The sequence below is a fragment of the Neofelis nebulosa genome, chromosome 9, assembly GCF_028018385.1.
Source record: "Neofelis nebulosa isolate mNeoNeb1 chromosome 9, mNeoNeb1.pri, whole genome shotgun sequence".
Lineage (NCBI taxonomy): Eukaryota > Metazoa > Chordata > Mammalia > Carnivora > Felidae > Neofelis > Neofelis nebulosa.
Genome location: NC_080790.1, coordinates 25,566,757 through 25,583,423, shown reverse-complemented (window position 1 = coordinate 25,583,423; position 16,667 = coordinate 25,566,757). Strand labels below are relative to the sequence as shown.

General features: G+C 48.5%; 1 protein-coding gene across 2 annotated transcripts in view; it reads left to right on the top strand.

Moving 5' to 3' along the window:
- The window catches only part of LOC131484584 (xanthine dehydrogenase/oxidase-like), a 58,681-nt gene extending 42,950 nt beyond the window's left edge, over nt 1–15,731 (top strand). For both annotated transcript variants that reach the window (XM_058682963.1, XM_058682962.1), the window contains exons 25-36: nt 2,514–2,705; nt 2,874–3,019; nt 3,812–3,893; nt 4,446–4,541; nt 5,837–5,965; nt 6,634–6,708; nt 8,240–8,292; nt 9,992–10,106; nt 11,134–11,199; nt 11,463–11,651; nt 12,946–13,122; nt 14,751–15,731. In XM_058682963.1, the coding sequence (XP_058538946.1) occupies nt 2,514–2,705; nt 2,874–3,019; nt 3,812–3,893; nt 4,446–4,541; nt 5,837–5,965; nt 6,634–6,708; nt 8,240–8,292; nt 9,992–10,106; nt 11,134–11,199; nt 11,463–11,651; nt 12,946–13,122; nt 14,751–14,801 (1,371 nt within the window). In that variant the 3' untranslated portion in view covers nt 14,802–15,731. The remainder of the gene's footprint in view (nt 1–2,513; nt 2,706–2,873; nt 3,020–3,811; nt 3,894–4,445; nt 4,542–5,836; nt 5,966–6,633; nt 6,709–8,239; nt 8,293–9,991; nt 10,107–11,133; nt 11,200–11,462; nt 11,652–12,945; nt 13,123–14,750) is intronic.
- Nucleotides 15,732–16,667: the final 936 nt, after the last annotated feature.

The following is a 16,667-nucleotide window of genomic DNA, read 5'->3' as shown; positions in this document are numbered from 1 at the left end:
CTAGGGGCTAACTGGTTCCATTATAAAACTTCACACTTCAGATGCAGTGTAAAAACTGCTCAAAAAAAGCAACACATTTAGTCTTCTCACCATTTGCAACCTGGGCCTCTTGGTGTTTTGGAAAAATCAGGTTGAAAAAGATACAGTGCTTGTCCCCAAAGATCTTAGAAGCTTTTAAATCCAATCCAGCGAACATTTATTGAGCGCCTAGGGTGGCAACATAAAGAAGAATAGATGGCATTGTTTCTGCCCCAGGAGGTTGATGGTACGGTGGGGGAGACAGATAATAAAAGACAAAATGAAATAGAAGTACGAGTTAGAGTGCTAAGGGAAAGCAAAAAAGGAATTAATTGAGACATACTCAAAACATCTAGGATGACTAAGACTAAAATAATCAAGGGCACAAAAAACAGCCTATGGGAGAGAGAATATACATGGGGAAGTAAACCAAACCCAAAATGAAACGAACAAATAAAAGCTGCCATTGATCGCATCAGGAAGATGAGTTATTACACCTTCAAGAAAGAATAGGAAGCCATAAACATGAAGCATTTGGAGAATAAAAACTAACTCTGGTGAGATAAAACTCTGAAAGCAAAAGGGTTGAAAGACACTTCAGCAAATCTCTCCAAACAGAAGAAAAAAAATACAGAAAAATTGGAAAGAAAATACAATGAAATTCGAGGACTAGTCCAGGAGACCCAAACGATAGAAGTTTCAGAGAGAAAGAATGGAAACAAGAGAGAGGAGGCAACTATCAAGAAGTAACTCAAGAAATCTCCCCAAACTATGGAACTGGAGAGTGTTATGCTAAGTGAAATGAGCCATGCAGAGAAAGACGGATACCATATGGTTTCATTCTTATGTGGATCCTTAGAAACTTAACAGAAACCCATGGGGGAGGGGAAGGGAAAAAAAAAAAGAGGTTAGAGTGGAAGAGAGCCAAAGCATAAGAGACTCTTAAAAACTGAGACAAACTGAGGGTTGATGGGGGGTGGGAGGGAGGGGAGGGTGGGTGATGGGTATTGAGGAGGGCACCTTTTGGGATGAGCACTGGGTGTTGTATGGAAACCAATTTGACAATAAACTTCATATATTGAAAAAAAAAAAAAAAGAAATCTCCCCAAACTAATGGGCATACACTTTAAGGTTAAAAGAGCCCATCCAGTAACAAGCACAATGAAGGAAAATAGAACTATGCTAAGTTATATCACTGTGAACTTGGAGAAACCTGGAGATAAAGATTTTACAACTTGCAGGGAGGAGAAAAACACAACTATTTCCAAGAACTGGAAAGACATTGATTGGATTTGTCAATACTGGAGAGCTCGAATGCACTACCAAAATGCCTTCAGAATGTTGAGGGAAACTGGAAAACCTAATTCCAACCAAGAATCCTATATATAACCAAATCATCAGTTAAGGGTAAGAGTAGAAGAAAGACATTGCAGACATGCAAGTTTCAAAAATGTACTTCGGGGCGCCTGGGTGGCTCAGTCGGTTAAGCGTCCGACTTCAGCTCAGGTCACATTCTTGCGGTCCGCGAGTTCGAGCCCCGCGTCGGGCTCTGGGCTGATGGCTCAGAGCCTGGAGCCAGCTTCCGATTCTGTGTCTCCCTCTCTCTCGGCCCCTCCCCCGTTCATGCTGTGTCTCTCTCTGTCTCAAAAATAAATAAACGTTAAAAAAAAAAAATGTACTTCACGAAGTATTAGACTCTTTAAACTACTTGCCATACAACTTCAATGGGAAAAGAAACTGCTTTAAAAAGAATTCAAGGATGCCTGGGTGGCTCAGTCGGTTAAGCGTCTGACTTTGGCTCAGGACATGATCTCATGGTCCGTGAGTTCGAGCCCTGCATCAGGCTCTGTGCTGACAGCTCTGAGCCTGGAGCCTGCTTCAGATTCTGTCTCCCTCTCTCTTCCCCTCCCCCACTTGTGCTCTGTCTCTCTATCACTCAAGAAAATAAATAAACATTAAAAAATTAAAAATAATTCGTAAAATCACCTCTTTTTTAATTTCTTTTTTAAGAGAGGCAACTGACCAGTCCTAACTGGGGAGTCTGGGAAGGGCTTCTCCAGGGAGGAACTGAATGAGGATGTTAGTAGATGGGAAACGTGCAGGGGAGGGCGGGCATATCAGGTGAGAGTAACATATAGTCAGAAGAGAGGAAAAAATATATTGGGGAAAAGTCATAAAGAGTCTTGAGTTCCATGCTGAAAGATGTATGAACTTTACTCCGAAAAGATTAAGTGCCGTTTTTAAGCAAGAGGTTGACACGAAATGACCTTATGTTGTAGTTTGAGGCAGAGATTAGAGGAGGGAGAGACACAGAGGCCAGGAGCCCAGTAAGGAGTCTGTTGCAGTATCAGAGAAGAAATAATTTGGGCCTGAGGAGGAGCAGTGGCCAGTGGGGCTGGAAAGGCAAGGATGGGTGTAGCCCTCAACATCCCTTTCTTGAGGAGCCAATGAAATCGGTGCACTGCTCTCTCCCATTTTGGTTTCCTCTGCTGCAGATAATGGAACGAGCTCTATTCCACATGGACAACAGTTATAACGTCCCCAACATCCGGGGCACTGGGCGGATGTGCAAGACCAACCTGCCCTCCAACACAGCCTTCAGGGGCTTTGGGGGGCCCCAGGCAATGCTCATTGCCGAGTATTGGATGAGTGAAGTCGCAGTGACCTGTGGGCTGCCGGCAGAGGAAGTAAGCTGGGAATTTGGTGGCACAGGTTAACCTACTTTGAGGGGACAGTGATTTGTGTCTTGGGCATTTCTCATGGCGGCAGAGGAGAGGGGTTGGATCCTTAACTTTAGGTTGTATCCGTTCATCTCTTGCCACCAACAAGGCCTCAGTGTCTCTCTCCTTGCAAAGGTGCGAAGGAAAAACATGTATAAGGAAGGGGACCTGACCCACTTCAACCAGAAGCTTGAGGGGTTCAACTTGTTCAGGTGCTGGGATGAATGCCTAGCAAGCTCTCAGTATCATGCCCGGAAGAGGGAGGTTGACAAGTTCAACGAGTAAGCACCGGGAGGGGAGGAGTCTGATATTCTGGCATTCTTTCGGGTTTCATATTCCACAGCCCATTTGCCATACTCAGAATACCAAGCTAGTAAGGTGCTTGAGGGTGCTGAGTTTGCTGACCACTCCCAGCCTTCTCTTTAAGATACTCAAATGATTTGTTCAGCCTAGGGGCAGATGGGCATATACACCCTGCACTCAGTATAGCCCATCAATATGGTTCACTTTTACACTCATCTGCTGTTGGGGCACACCAGTCAAGGACTAAGAATACCACAGTTTTACAGTGGCCTCTAACATGAATCTATCACTGTGACCTTACAGTTACTCCATCTCCTTGGGCCCCAGTTTCAGCATCTGCAAAGTGGGGGTAATTACACCGGCCCTGATTCCTCACTGAGGTGCCCAGAAAACCAAACAGAAAGCACAGAGAAGGTGTTATCACTATCATCAGTGAGTGTCATAAGTGACTGTCTTCCCGGGTACAATCACAGTCCAAGGTCACCAGGGCACCCTGACTCTGCCTGAGCTCCATTCTGGGAGGAAGTGATGATACTTTCAAGTGCAGACCCTCAGGGTTGGGTCCTCCTTCAGCAGAGCTGAAGAACACAAATCACACCCCTTTTTCATTTGGTTTACCCAACTGGGCACAACTCAGTTATGATAAGTACCATGTGGGCTGCTCCAAGGATGCCTTGTTCCAACTTTACAAAGATGTTGACTGAAACTACATCTGAGCGGACACAACCATGATAGAAAAGGTTCTATGAGACTCTTCCTTTTTTCTCCAGGGAGAATTGTTGGAAGAAGAGAGGGTTGTCCATAATTCCTACCAAGTATGGAGTAAGCTTCTCTATTCCTTTTCTAAATCAGGTAAGTGCCTTATATAATTTTGTGCCTCTCCACTGGGCTGGGGCCCCATTTCCCCCTCTGTCTGCACTATCACATGGGAAAAGCCATTGTGGCTGGTACCAGAGCAGAGTGGAGAGGCTCTCTGCTGTTTAAATGGACTTGAACTTGCATATCCCTATTTGTCCAGGATGTCACAGGTCAGTGAAGGCAGCATGAGACTCAGAGATCTGGGGTCAACTCTCAGGTCTCCTTCTTCCTGACTAAAGGGCTACAGACAGCTACTTTGCCTTTCTGATCCTATGGCTTCATCTAAAAATGAGCACAAAGACATTTGACCTCCTTCCCTCTGTGGAAGACACACAGAAAGAGAGAGCGTGGAAATTTTTCGGGAACTATTGAATGGCTACATGATTAAATCACAAGATTCACGGTGCTTTAATTTGAGTCTGAGGCTTTAATCCAAAATGCTGCTTCCGGTTTTCTTTCTCCTGGGCTCCAGAAATATTGGCCCCAAGCATCTGGCTGAGTTAGGATTGACCCAATTTTGTGTTTGGAATCCTTCTCTTCCTGTAGGCAGGAGCCCTGGTTCACGTGTATACAGATGGCTCTGTGCTGCTGATCCATGGAGGCACTGAGATGGGCCAAGGTCTTCACACCAAGATGGTCCAGGTGAGCAGCCTGCACATGGCGGCGGGGGGGGGGGGGGGGTCCTCTCCGACATCATGGCATCCATGTGAGGGAGGATGCTATGAGCAAGTGAGTGGTGGCACACCTGAGAAGCAGAAGCCGGCCTCAGCTGTGGTCGGTCCCGGCTCTGCTGCCCATTTTCTTGTGACCTCGGGCAAGTCTTCTCCCTTCTTGGACTCTGTGTCTTCCTCTGTGCAAAGCGGTTGGCCGGGTGACCACTCAGGTCACTTCCGTTACCCACATTCTAGGGCCGTGGGGTTGTGTTGGTTTACAAATTGCTCAGGAGCTTCTTGGGAGTAATCTGAAACTGGCCCCTGGACTCAGAGGGCAGAGGCAGACAGAAAAAAGAGGCCCAGGTTGGCAGGTCACAGTTCTAAGATGCAAAGGGAACTTACATGAGAGGCTTCCCTTGGGTGGCAGCAAGACAAATGGATCCCTACCCCTGCCCACCAAATCTTAAACGTTTGTAGGGAGAGAGGCCTCAACTGGGTTTAGCCAAGGTACTGTGCAGGTGTTCTCAATCCCACGTCATCATCTCGAGGCTGTGTCCTAGAAGCAGCATCCAAGAGCCAGAAAGGCAAGTAGAACCCACATTCCAAGGACAGGGGAAGTGGTGAGGAGCCTCTGATCCTTTGAGTCCAGCTCATGGGTCAACTGGTGGTCACATTAAAAAAAAAAAGGTTATTTATTTATTTTGAGAGAGATAGAGCATGAGCAGGGGAGGGACTAAGAGAGAGGGAGAGAGAGTTCTGCACTGTCAGTGTGCAGAGCCTGACTCGGGGCTTGAACTCATGAACTGTGAGATCATGACCTGTGCTGAAACCAGGAGTCAGACGCTTAACCCAACTGAGCCCCGAGGAGCCCCCTGGTTGGTCACATATTTTTGGTGACCTTCCCTAACACTGTGTAAGAGGCTGTGCTATGTGTATAAAGGCTTCCCCCACACAGAGGAGCTAGGACATTGGAACTGGAGTAGAGTTGGAACACCTGCTTAGCTCATGGACTGGCCAGAGTAGATTTTTTAAAAAGCCAAGGTTAGCTTTAGAAAGGTTAGCTAGTCACCATTAGGTTTATGAATTTTTTTTTTGTAGCAAAATCACTCCATAAAGTTTTGCTTCAATTGAGACAGATATAAGAACATCCCAGTCTCAGTGGGCTTATGGCTTATAAAATTATTATATTGCCTGTAATGGTGAACCTTAAACGGTCTTGGGGAGAAGGCAGCCAAGCCCCATGCCAAGCCCTCCCTGAGAAAGTGATGTTGTCTCTTTTCTTAGGTGGCCAGCAGAGCACTGAAAATCCCCACCTCTAAGATTTACATCAGCGAGACAAGCACGAACACCGTGCCTAACACGTCTCCCACAGCAGCCTCTGTCAGCACTGACCTCAACGGACAGGCCGTCTATGTAAGGAGCCTGGGGAGCCAGCAGAGCTGAGGGCCAGTCAAGGGCTTTGGGCCCAGAGCGCTCCCTGGGGTGGAAGCTGGAATGGTCCTTATAGGCTCTTTGGCTGTGGCCATGCCTTTGGCTGTCTTATCCAAGAGAATGCTGTTCCTCCCAACACCATGTTGAAAGAGAGACCTAAAAGCCACAATCACTTCTGTCAAAGTCAAGAAGGATGAGTGTAGGATGGGGAGGAGACTTGGAGGGTCCCAGGGGGCATTCTGCAAAGACATACTCCCCAGTGTTAGAACTGGCCACAAGACCATGGACTGAAATTGGAATTCGATTTTGCAGCTGGCCAGGTCAGACCAACTCACTTCTCTTTCCACATAGAGGTTGTAATTAACAGATGAGTTTGATGGGAGAAGTCACTTCCTTTGTGTTCCCTCAAATATTTCATCTTCTGTAGCCTAAGAATCGGGTGTTCTCCCAGCAAGGGCCAATGCCAGTTCCTGTGGCAGGGTCCTGGAGTGGAAGCCACCCAGTCATTCCTAAGAGGGTGGCAAGACTATTTGAGTGGCACCTTGGGCACAGCATTACTTGGAGGTAGCCTTGCTGAAGCCCTTGGGGTTTTGCCTGGGCCAGGAAATACGGAAGACTGATATGTCTGGTGTGTGGGCATGTGTTCTTAGGAAGCTTGTCAGACCATTCTGAAAAGGCTGGAACCCTTCAAGAAAAAGAATCCCAGTGGCTCCTGGGAAGACTGGGTAAGTCTGAGCTGATCCAACGTGCTTTTGAAGAGGAGAGAAATTAAAGGCAGGTTCTCTGTCCCTGCCGCAGCAGGAATAGGTCACGATCTAGTCCCAGAGGCACAGAAGGTGAGTGTTCCATAGGGTTCCACAGCACAAGTAAATGCTCCACCTTGCTGGGCCCCTTTCTCTAGGGTTTTCATAGTGGAGGGAAGGCACTGGAGGAAAACTTCTGAGCCAGGATCTTGACAACCCATGGCGACTGGGGGTTTGGCTGCCCTGAGCCTGAGAAGGTAGGGTGACCGCTGAAGGTGCCTGACTCGGGCCTGGTTCCATACCCCGCTTGTCCTGAGGCTTGAGGAGTCTGGTTTTCTTCAAACCTGCTCTCTGAGGGCTGCTTCGCAGCACTTCCCCTTCCTCAGCTCTGGAGTCTGGGTCCACTGAGGCTCCATCTGTGAAGGAGTGGGGAAAAAGACATTTCCCAAGAGTTTATATCCTTCCTGTGGTTTTTTACAAGTGGCAGGCAAGCCACTCTTCTCATCACAAGAATGAGTCCAGTTCTCTGGTTTCTGGTTTGGTGCCTGTGTGTCGGGAACCCTCAGAGGGAAGCGGTAAGGAAGTCTCTCTCTGGGGTCAGGCGGGGGGCTTCATCTCTTCCAACAAGCAGACATCTCAGTGGCAGCCCTGCTTTACTATCTCCCAGAGTAGAGTTGGGGTGGGAAAGTGAGCACAGTGGGAACATAGAAAATGAGCCCACACCTGACCCACCTCAGATTGTACTAGTCTCCCTCCATAGACTCAAAGAAAATAAGCTATTTTTCTCAGACCCACTCACCTTACTGTGCCACACATGACCTCTACTTCCCTTCCACACTCACAGATACCACACACATAAATACCCCATGAATGTAGGTTGATTTTGGTAGTTTGGATTTAGCGAGGAGACCCGGAGAGGCAAACTTGAGCTGGTCGTTGAGGGGAGAAAAGGATCGGGACAGATACAATGCAGGAACCACACAAATGGAGGTGCAGTGGTGTGGGAACATGGAGGGACGGAGGTGCAGTGGTGTGGGAACATGGAGGGACTAAAATACATGAGTTTGGCTGGCATGGCGATGACACGTGGGCAACATAAAGCTAGAGAGAGGATTGGGGTCCTTAATGTGAAGCATTTGCTCTATGGACAATGGGGAGTCAGCCAAAGTTGTCGAGTAGGGGAGTGATGTAGGCAGTATGGTATGTTAAGATGCTCACTGTGGTTGGGTTGGGCTACCTGGCAGCATGGGGAGGCTACGTGATGGGGGAAGACCAGTTAAGAGACTACTGTAGCCCCCGAGGCTTCCAATGGCAGGGACCTAGTGCAGGTGAGAGCACAGTGCGGTCACCCAGTGCAGTGAGAATGTGAGGCAGGGTGTGGAAGCGAGGACCACCGGTACAAATAGTTGGTCAGCTTCCGGAGGAGGAGGGGAAGCTCATGAAATCTTAGTGCTGGGTCAGGGATTCTGGCACCCATGCTAAGCCCTTCCTGTTGTCTCTTTCCTCTCTTCAGGTCACAGCTGCCTACCTGGACGCAGTGAGCTTGTCTGCTACTGGGTTTTATAAGTAAGGACAGTGCTGCTGTCACCCACCTCACAAACTGTGGTCATCCTAGCCTCTGAAGTCCCCTCCTGCACCAAATGCTCTCAGCCTTTGGTCAGGACAGAGCAGTCCCACCGAGACGCTTCAGTGGACTTGTGCCAATTTCAATTGAAAGATGCTCTGAAATACCTGGCATTGCCAACCTATGTGCCAAGGAGGCAAAAGCATGAGCTGCCATTAAGAGAAGACCTGTGTTCTAGTTCTGGTCTTAAAGTGTACCATTCCATTTGGAGAAATGAGGGATTCTCTCTGAGCCCTTTTCCTCATTTATGACGTGGTGGGACCATCCCTCCCTTGGCATTCCCCTAGACCCAGGGCTGTCTGCTGTGTGGCGTTACCCTTGTGTGTTAGTTACTCTGCTGTGTGCGTTGGCTTTCTTTACAGTGGCCTTCCTGGGACAGAAAGAGAGGAAGATTTAGAACACGTGGTCTCGTTACAAAGTGCAGAGTTCAGGGGAACTTGACGTGGGACTTGGAAAAGAGCCCACGCCTTCTGCTACTTTGAACTCCAGTAGCAGTACGAAGAGCTAGAGACCCCGCCCAGCTGATGTAAAGGCTGGAAGAAGATGCGATCCAATTTGCTATCTCCCATAATGTTCTAGTTTTCTCTGGAGAATTTAATTAGGACCTTTTCTTTCACAGATCAGTGGGTTTGGAAAAATAGTTTAGTATGCATTTTAGGCAAAGTCATGTTTTGCCAGTGCTCTTTGGGTTATGTGACATTTGACTTGCATAGGCAGAGATTAGAGCAGATGTTCTCGGATGTTCTCATTCCGTTGTCAGAGTTGGTAAGACTGGGTAGGATACAGGAACACCCAGGTAAAGATGATGACCTCAGAGGTCAAAGGAGGTGGTGGGTTCTCCTGGGAGAAGCCTTTTCCCTCAGCTCCGAGTTGGTTTTGTTTTCATGCAGATTCCGATCCCTTCAGCTCAGGTTATTTCTGTGTCATGCGTAGAAAAACGGAGAGGCAGAGTACTGTGAATTCCAGGTGGGAGAATATGCACGTACACACGTGTGGCTCGTGTGAACTTGGAATTGTATAAGATACTCAGGATCAAAGAAGAAAAACGTAGAAGAGAGCATCTGCTTTTATGAATAGCACTTTCCCCGAATCATTTGTTGACACCGAGAAGGGGCCAGTAGCCAAGGAGAAATGCAGGCAAGGGGTTAAAGGTACACCCAGGCTGACATGAGATGCTGACCTTAACTCTCCCCTGGAGAAAGGTGAGCAGCCCAGGAGGTGGCACAGGCAGGGGCTTTGGTTCTGAGAGCTTGAACTCTAATCCAACACTTCCTTTGGGTGTGGTTTTCGTGTCCTTCGTGAACTTGGGCAAATGTGTCACCTGCTTCTACCACATAGAGGCGGGCACACGGATACTATACACCCCTGGGCTGTACAGAAGGCGTCACATAAGGGCCATTGGCAGATCCTAGCAGACATGAGGCAAGAAACTCTGGAATACCTGGGTTTCATTAACAGGTCCAAAATATTAAAAACATGTGGACTCATTTGAAGGGCAGCTGAATGAATAAGTAAAACCTGTGGAGTCTTAGGATTTTGTGGGACAATGTGTGTGTGTGTGTGTGTGTGTGTGTGTGTGTGTAGGTGGGGGGGGCATGTTAATCTTAATACATATGCAGTGTTTTCTGTTTTCTCCTCCAGAACACCCAACCTTGGCTACAGCTTTGAGACAAACTCTGGGAATCCCTTCCACTACTTCAGCTATGGGGTGGCTTGCTCTGAAGTGGAAATCGACTGCTTAACAGGGGATCATAAAGTAAGAAGTTTGTAAAATCTTAGTACTAAGTTAGGGGAAAGAGAAGAGAAACAAGTGAGTTGCAAACATCAAGAACCAATAGAGACACACTTTCTGGCTGGGAGAATAATGTGTGATGTCACAGCCTGGCAAACTTCCGATGAAGGACCAGAGAGTAAATATTTGAGGCTTTCTGGGCCACTAAGACTCTGCCTCAACTACTCAATTCCATAACTGTAGCACAAGAACAGCCAGAGATGTATGCAAACAAATGGGCATGGCTGTGTTCCAATACAATGTAATTTGTGCACACTGAATGTGAATTTCACATAGGTTTCACATGCCGCGACATATTCTTAATTTTGTCAGTTATCTAATACCATAAACACCATTGGGGCACCTGGGTGGCTCAGTGGGTTAAGCGTCAGGCTTCGGCTGAGGTCATGATGTCATGGTTGATGGATTTGGACCCCACATTCGGCTCTGTGCTAATAGCTCAGAGCCTGGAGCCTGCTTCAGACTCTGTGTCTCTCTCTCTCTCTACCCCTGCCCTGATCGTACTCTGTCTCTCTCTCTCTCAGAAATAAATAAAACATTCCAAAATCTTAAGAAAATGTAAACACCATAATTAGCTCACAGGTCCTACAAAAACAGGGCACAGACTAGAATCAGCCCGTGGAATGTAGTTTGGTGTCCCCTTCCTTACACTATCTATCCAGACTCAGGTTCCGAGTCCCAGGAGCCTGGGAACCAGCCTTCCTGCTCATGGGTGTGTGTGCCTGTGTGTGTGTGCACAGTTCCTTCTGATCGCCCAGAGAGTGTGGCCACTCCCTTCCCCTGCCTAGTGGCCACAGACTCAAACTTCAGCATTGACCATGCCAGTGCAGACTGACAGGGATAGGATCACCCTGCCTGAGCATGCCCGGGGCACGCTGCTTCTGAAAGTCCTATCTGGGTTGACACAATAATTTAAGGGTCACTGCGCCCCATCTATCATTCTGCACATTCCTTTCTTCTCACACTATTTGTATTTTGCCATCCACTTTAGAACCTCCGCACAGACATTGTCATGGATGTCGGCACCAGTCTGAACCCTGCCATTGATATTGGACAGGTAAGGCACATGGGTGACCAGGGTGGTCATGGACTTGGCCAACCTTCAGTGCTAATGCCTTCGCTCTGCCTACACCACTGCCTGGCGAAGGCCCAGATAGCTGATCCCAGGCCGGGCAGGAGCCAGCTGGGCTGTCTGCAGAGGGCTGTTTTCAGCTTCTTTCCACGCCCACTCCCCGTGGGGCTTGGCGCCTATTGTGGGAAGCGGTATCTGTCCTTGGGGAGTGGTAGGCAGAGTGGCCATGGTCTCTGTCTGGCCTGCAGGTAGAAGGGGCGTTTGTCCAGGGCCTTGGCCTGTTCACCCTGGAGGAGCTGCACTACTCCCCGGAGGGGAGCCTGCACACCCGTGGCCCCAGCACCTACAAGATCCCTGCGTTTGGCAGCATCCCCAGTGAGTTCAGGGTGTCGCTGCTCCGTGACTGTCCCAACAAGAAGGCCATCTATGCGTCCAAGGTACTGTTGCCCTGGGTCTGCACTGTGGGAGGACATGGGGGTAAGACCCACCTACCGCGTGGGTCTGCAGGGGGCTTGTCTGGAAGAGGCCAGGGTGCTTGACACGAGTTTTGGCGAGGATGGTGGAGCGATGGGCAGTCCCTGCCTGGGAAAAAGAAAACTGGGATGACACCAGCTCTGTGTGGTCAAAGCCAGCTCCTTTGGGTGCACTCGGAGAGATTCCTTTAATCCAGTCCTGTAGGTCAAGTCCTGACCGACATCTATGTCTCAGGTGTGCATCTTGAGCTTGGTCCTAAAGAGGACCCCACAGGTACACACCCCTCCCTGTTATCCCTTAAAAATAGCACATTCACTGCAGATGGGGCAATACTTCTGTGCAATCCCTTGTGCCTCCTTCAGTGGCTGGCACCTGACTTGAAACTTGATCTGCACGTCTCAAGGATTAGAGTCATCCCTTATTTCCTCCCGGTCCCCAGTAATTATGAAAAATGGTTGAAAATCCCATAAGCTGATTGATACAGTCCTAATCAAAGAAGGAAAACACATAATCACTTGTAACCAGTGAAACATACCCATTTGTTCCTTTCATGATTTACTTCACCGTGGTTGGGTCTGGGACACTTTTTGATCTCGCCATCGACTCTCACGCTTTAGTATGCCTTGGGATCACTGCAGGCTCATGAAAAAAATACATTTTGGTGAGACCTGTCCCTAGAAATTTGATTCAGGAGGGCTGGAGTAGGACCCTGCAACATGCATTTTTAATAAGCATCTCTAGTGCTTTTGATACATGGAATTTCTGGTCAGTGCTTTGGGGGAACAAAACCAACTCTGCTAGTAAATGTTTAATTCCTATTGGTCGTGATGTCTAGATTCCAGATGACGTTGTAAGTATAATTAGGGTGCCTACAAGTATAATTAAGGTGCCTGTAAATGTGGGTGTCAGAGTTGCAGGTAGAGGATTCCCCCAGCCTTATAACTGCGAGGAAAGGGTCCAAATTCAGGTCAGACACTTTGTCCATAAAATGTAATTATTTAAAACAGCTTTGAATGGTGCATTTTCTTTGCATGGTGTCATCAGAGAAAAGTGACACAGTAAGAGTTGAGAACGCCATGGAGGTTGAGTCATTTACCAGATTGATTGTTCTCAGCCCTGAAGAATTATGAGCAGCCTTCCTGCCTTGCTGGCCGTGGCCCGCTGGGGCTGGCTGGGGTTCCTGGCATCTCCAGCCCTCCTGGCACAGAGGCTGGGGTCCTGTTGCCTGACTCCCTGTCCTGCGCTCTGTCCGCCCAGGCTGTCGGCGAACCGCCCCTCTTCCTGGCAGCCTCCATCTTCTTCGCCATCAAGGATGCCATCCGTGCAGCTCGAGCTGGGAACCCGGATTGTAAGACAAAGAAGCTTTTCCAGCTAAACAGCCCCGCCACCCCGGAGAAGATCCGCAACGCCTGCGTGGACCAGTTCACCAGGCTGGTATGAGGCCCCTCGAGCACCCACTCCGTTGGGGGGAGGCCGGGCAGAGGCGGCCCATGCAGAGAGGAGAGCGGGATGCCAGGCTGTCTGTCCACTGGGCAGCCTTGGGTCCTCGCTGCCTTCCTTGTGCCGTTGAGGCACGCCCTTGAACTTGCTGGAAAAGAGCAAGAAATGAAGTTTGTAGCTGGCCTTCCTTAGAGGAAAGAGGGCTCTTTGGTGCACAGCTGTCAGCCACAGATTTAATTTTTTCCCTTGAAGATGAGGGTGATGGGTAAACGTCCAGAAGAGCCTAGTCTTTAGCGTCCATCACTAGCACTTTGGGGACCCTTCTTTGCGAAAGCCACCGTGTGAGTGCTGTGGAGACAGAGACGAAAAGGGGAGTTAAGGAATTGATTAGATGCACCGCGTTCGTTCTGAGATGACCACGTGCCATACCGATGCTGGCACACACGGAGCCCACAGAGACTTTGTGGTATTTTAGGAAACCAGCTAATTATATTATGTGGTGGCTGGTTATGACCTTAGTGTACGTAGCAGCATGTAGCAGGAATTCTGTGGTCTTTGGACCATGGGAAGCACTTCCATGATACTTGTAGTGCGCAACGCCTGGCCACAGAGGACCATGCAGGGACAGATTCTTCCCCATTGCCTCTGAGTTGTGCTGAAGCGGGCTCCGCCCACACAGGACCCTCCAACTGCCTTTGCAACAGCAGCCTCTGTTGAGTTAGCAGAGGCAGATTCTTCCTGATAACCCAAGTTGGATTTCCTCCTGGGTATTTGATAGAAGATTTGTTGGGCCTTTTTGGTTTAGAGGTGAAATGGGTACTCATGGACCGAAAGGGTTCCAGGGATGGGAGGTTGTGGGAGAGTCTTGAAAGCAGGCCAATCTGCCTTTTCAGGCCTCAGCACCAAGGGTGAGGGAGACCGAGGGGTCCCCAGGTAGGCCACTGTCATCTGCCAATAGCTTTAGCTATGGGGTAAGACCACCAGACCACGTGTTGAGTTTCCAGGCAGCGAGGATGCCCACAACTCTGCAGCAACCTTCCCACAGCCCAGAACCTTCTCACCATGGCCACATGCTGACAGTTTCCCAAACCCCTTCCCCGGGAGACGAGGTGCTGCCTGGCTCCCGATAAGCTTACCCAGGTGGCCAAGTTAGCTCCTTGAAAAGAATCTGATGCAGAACTCATTGATTTAATGAAGCCCTCCAGGTCCTCGGACCTAAAGCACAGATTCTGACCCAAGCCCCTTTGCTCTGTTATAACACACCAGTGAGTTAAATCCCTGCAGCAGGTTTGCATGAGTAACTGATTCTATGACCCAATCATGATTTCAGGGACTGTGTGTAGCACGTGTGAAGGGATCACTTCCATATTTGGTCATTCCTGTGGCTTCGGGGCCTACTAGAGTGCCTCCCACATGGGAAGTGCTTGGCAAAACTAAAGGAATGACTAGGCAGTTAGGGGGCCCTGCCCTGGGGGCACTCCCAACAGCTGAGACTGCAGAGGGATGGCTCGCCTTGGAATGGTGGCTGGCAGTGGTGGGAGGTGGCATGGGCATCTGAGTGGGCAACGTGTCCTGTGCTATGGGAAGACCCCGGTGATGAGTTTTCTATCATTCCTTCCTAGTGTGTCACTGGCACTGCAGAAAGCTGTAAGCCCTGGTCTGTGAGGGTCTGACGAGAAAGCCCCCAGCACAGTCTGCTTATGCTGCGCGGGAGTTTCCATGGAGCATGAGACATGCCTGCAGAACATGATCTATACATGTCATGGGGTGACAGTGCTGTGAGTCATCAGGATGATGTCTGGAAGCACACGGAATGCATTGGAAGATTTTGTTTTGTTTTCGCTGAAGATTTTGATCAAAAATATGGTTTGCAAACATAATGATAAGCAAATTCAGAACTCTGAGGCCACGTGGCTAATATGCAATGAGAGTCTTTGTATGTCTGCTTTAATCATGTATGTCAAATAGGTGTATGTGCTCTGTCCCAGCTCACAGGCAAGGCTGTATAGCCTCAGGTGCTGACAGTGTCTGTCCTTCAAAGAAGATGCCCCCCCAGCCTCCGGAAGTTTCCATCCTAAACCAGAGTCTTCCCTTCAAACCAATGAACATCACATTATAACCGCTGACCCATAGTCAACTTTGCAATGGGACAGTGGGGTGAGATTCAAATCCCTAACCACCTTTGATCATTGAAGAGAATAGACACTGAAACGAATTCAAGGTTAATCTAACCTTGTTAAGTGGCAGCAAGGAAATTATTCTATAGCATCCAAAGCCGACCAACCCATTTACTGAGCACCTACAATGTGCTAGGTTTCTTTCTCTTCCCCTTTGTACAGTAAAAGAAATCAGGCTTAAAATGTTTCACTCGAGGGGCTCCTGGGTGGCTCAGTTGGTTCAATGTCTGATTCATGATTTCGACTCAGGTCATGATGTCATGGTTCGTGAGATCGAGCCCCGTGCCAGGCTCTGTGCTGACAGTGCACAGAGCCTGATTGGGATCTTCTCTCTCTCTCTCTCTCCCTCTGTCTCTGCCTCTCCCATGTGCATGTTCTCTCTGTCTCTTGAAACCAATAAACTTTATAAAAAATTAAAAATCTTCATTCATTGCCAGAGTAATTTCCATTTAGAAATCATGCAACCAAAAGCAAGATCAGCCCGAAGAATCACAGTCAAGAAGCCTGGGTTCTCATCCCAGCTGCGTCTCTATCTGTGTGACCTCAGTCTGTCACTTCTCTTTTCTGTGCTTTTCCTTACTCTAGAAGGAAAGAACTGGACTGGACTAATCCCTAAGGCCTTCCCTGGCTCTGAAAGTCTATAAATATACGACCCAAAAACTCCAGTTACATAAGGGCTCTGCAGCTATCAGAGACGTGGCTCCCTTACTGTGATGTGACATCTGGGCTTATTGAACTCTGCTTCGATTCTCCCAAGTTCTTGAAGTTGGTGAAGAGCACAGGAGAGGAGCAAGCATCCCTCTAGCTGTTCCAACAGGTGATTTCATCGCTGTATGGTGCTGGGTGAACGATGTGACATCGTCCTGCGCCTTCACTGCTCCAAAAACCCAACCTTGTCCCAGATGGGGCCATGGCTCTGGCCATGGAGGGAGAAGAGGGGAAACCATACAGTTGAGCCCAGCGCTTGATGCCACTAAGAAATGAAACGGTCAACTGGTTGGCATGTGAGAAATGCTTATTAACCATCATGATCTCACCAAATGGGAATATCTGCCATATCTTTGCTTCATTTCTAGAGAACACAGGCACACAAAACACACACACATGCACTCACACGACACACACACACTTTCTTACAAAATTCCTTTCCTCAGAATAGTCTAGATATGCCAGCCATGTTACAGCACAGTTAAAAGGGAGGAATATTTTATTTTATTTTATATGTAATTTATTGTCAAATTGGTTTCCATACAACAATCAGTGCTCATCCCAACAGGTACCCTCCTCAATGCCCATCACCCATTTTCCCCTCACCCCGCCCCCAACCCTCAGTTTGTTCGCAGTATTTAAGAGTCTCTTATA